This window comes from Austrofundulus limnaeus, unplaced genomic scaffold (assembly GCF_001266775.1).
Source record: "Austrofundulus limnaeus strain Quisiro unplaced genomic scaffold, Austrofundulus_limnaeus-1.0 Scaffold382, whole genome shotgun sequence".
NCBI classification, from domain to species: domain Eukaryota; kingdom Metazoa; phylum Chordata; class Actinopteri; order Cyprinodontiformes; family Rivulidae; genus Austrofundulus; species Austrofundulus limnaeus.
This window is the reverse complement of record NW_013952784.1, coordinates 539,080-540,870: the sequence shown is the minus strand read 5'-3', so window position 1 is coordinate 540,870 and position 1,791 is coordinate 539,080. Positions and strand designations below refer to the sequence as shown.

General features: G+C 35.4%; 1 protein-coding gene across 1 annotated transcript in view; it reads right to left on the bottom strand.

Moving 5' to 3' along the window:
* Positions 1–1,791, bottom strand: part of sgtb (small glutamine rich tetratricopeptide repeat co-chaperone beta) — a 20,820-nt gene that overhangs the window by 14,209 nt on the left and 4,820 nt on the right. Inside the window, exon 3 of the mRNA XM_014023630.1 lies at positions 669–744. Coding sequence (XP_013879084.1) covers positions 669–744 — 76 coding nt within the window. The remainder of the gene's footprint in view (positions 1–668; positions 745–1,791) is intronic.

The window sequence follows — 1,791 nt, the reverse complement described above, 5'->3', positions numbered from 1 at the left end:
GAAGTATAAAACGTCATTAATATACATTAAAAATACATTTACTTACAGTAAATATGCCCCTGGGTGCATTTTTTTGGTCCTAGGACTGTTTTTTTTAAGAAGTACATACCCAAAGTTGAGTAAAAAAAACCTTTAAAAAGTGAATTTTGCATAATAGGTCCCCTTTAAAACATAAGGGAGCCTGACCATGGAGAGCTTTAAACGTAAGTACCAGGATTTTAAACTTAAAACGAAAAACCACTGGGAGCCACAACCTGCATGATTTCTGGTTGAAGCCCTGCCATAAATATAGGAAAATGACCAACGAACAAGAGAGCTAGCAATCCTCAACCACTGCTTAATTACCTCCATGAGTGAAAGGTTTGATTCAACGAATCATCTCCCTGAACTGTGTAGACATTCAGCTGTGAAATTTCAATGAAGAGCCTCAAAGAAGCAACATTACAATACGTAACTCATGTTGACTCTGAATGATGATCATTGACTGGGTTATTTTAGTGCTTTAGAATTAGATTCTGATAAGTGCACCAGTGCTTTAGAATTAAGGGACCTAACTACATAGATTAGTGCTTTAGGGCTAGTGCAACTAATTTTTAGATTAGCGTTGCCCACCACTGCCTGTAACTCATGTGCACAAACAAAGTAATTGACTTGTTTCTGAACGTTACCTTCATTTTTAAGCTGCTCTGCTCGTTCAGTGTCCTCAGGGGAAGGGGAAGTCTCTGGTATGGTGACGTTGTCATTCTATGAAAAAGCAAATCAGAAGATTTCAATTATCAGAAAATAAACTCAGACAAAGAACATCTTGACTTTGGTCTTGTTAAAGTCAGAGTGTAACAAATTCCAAGAAAACTACTGGTACATTAGATTAAGATGTTTCAATAAAATAAGTACCAGCAGACACACTTGCAGTATTATGAATCATTTGTGGTGATAATAATTTTGTGCTGATACACAAAAACATCTGATTTTATTTTATTTTATTTTCACTATTGTGTTCAAAGGGTTTACTCTGTACCTTGATGCCTATCTTTTCAGTAAAACATGCAAATTAAACAATATAATGGTGAAGCTCCATTGGTAATAGTGTGTTAGGAGTTTTGCTAATGGTACAACAAAAACTAAATAAAGAATTTGAATAAAACTGCAAGAACAAAGTTAATGAAGATCAACAGGAGTTTGGTTAAGCATATGAGAAATCCAGACCACTTTGGTGCTCTGTAACTCCATTATATTTCAAAGTAAGAACATCATTCAAATGTAGCATTTTCCTGCATATAAATCATTATTTCTGATTAGATTTCACTTGTTCCTATGACAACAGCTCAGAAAGTAAGAAAACCCCCACTTTGACTTCAGACTATTTCTAAAGACTTTTGCATAGAACTTCCTTTGTGGCTCGAATTAACATCTCTCACACAAACCCCCACCAGATGTCCTGACGCCCTACCATTAATAGATAAGAACTGCCACATTCCTGTTCCGAACCCCACAAGTTCTGTTGCTTCCATCCCCCAAAAGCACAAGACTGTTGGTTCCTCTTCAAAAGGACCATAAATGCCTTTAACCAGACTCTTCGGCGTGGCTGAGAACAAATGAATCTACATTCTTCATTAATTGTGAAAAAAGGAGAAAAGATAAAGGAATCTGTGTATCTAATGTTTTCTMTCTTATTGCAAAGAATGTCATCTAATCCATTTTTCTTACAGAAAAGAACTAAAAAGACCATAAAAGATCCACTAAGTTTTGCTTAGTTAACTATTCAATAGCTGTGTGTATTGTGTTTAATTG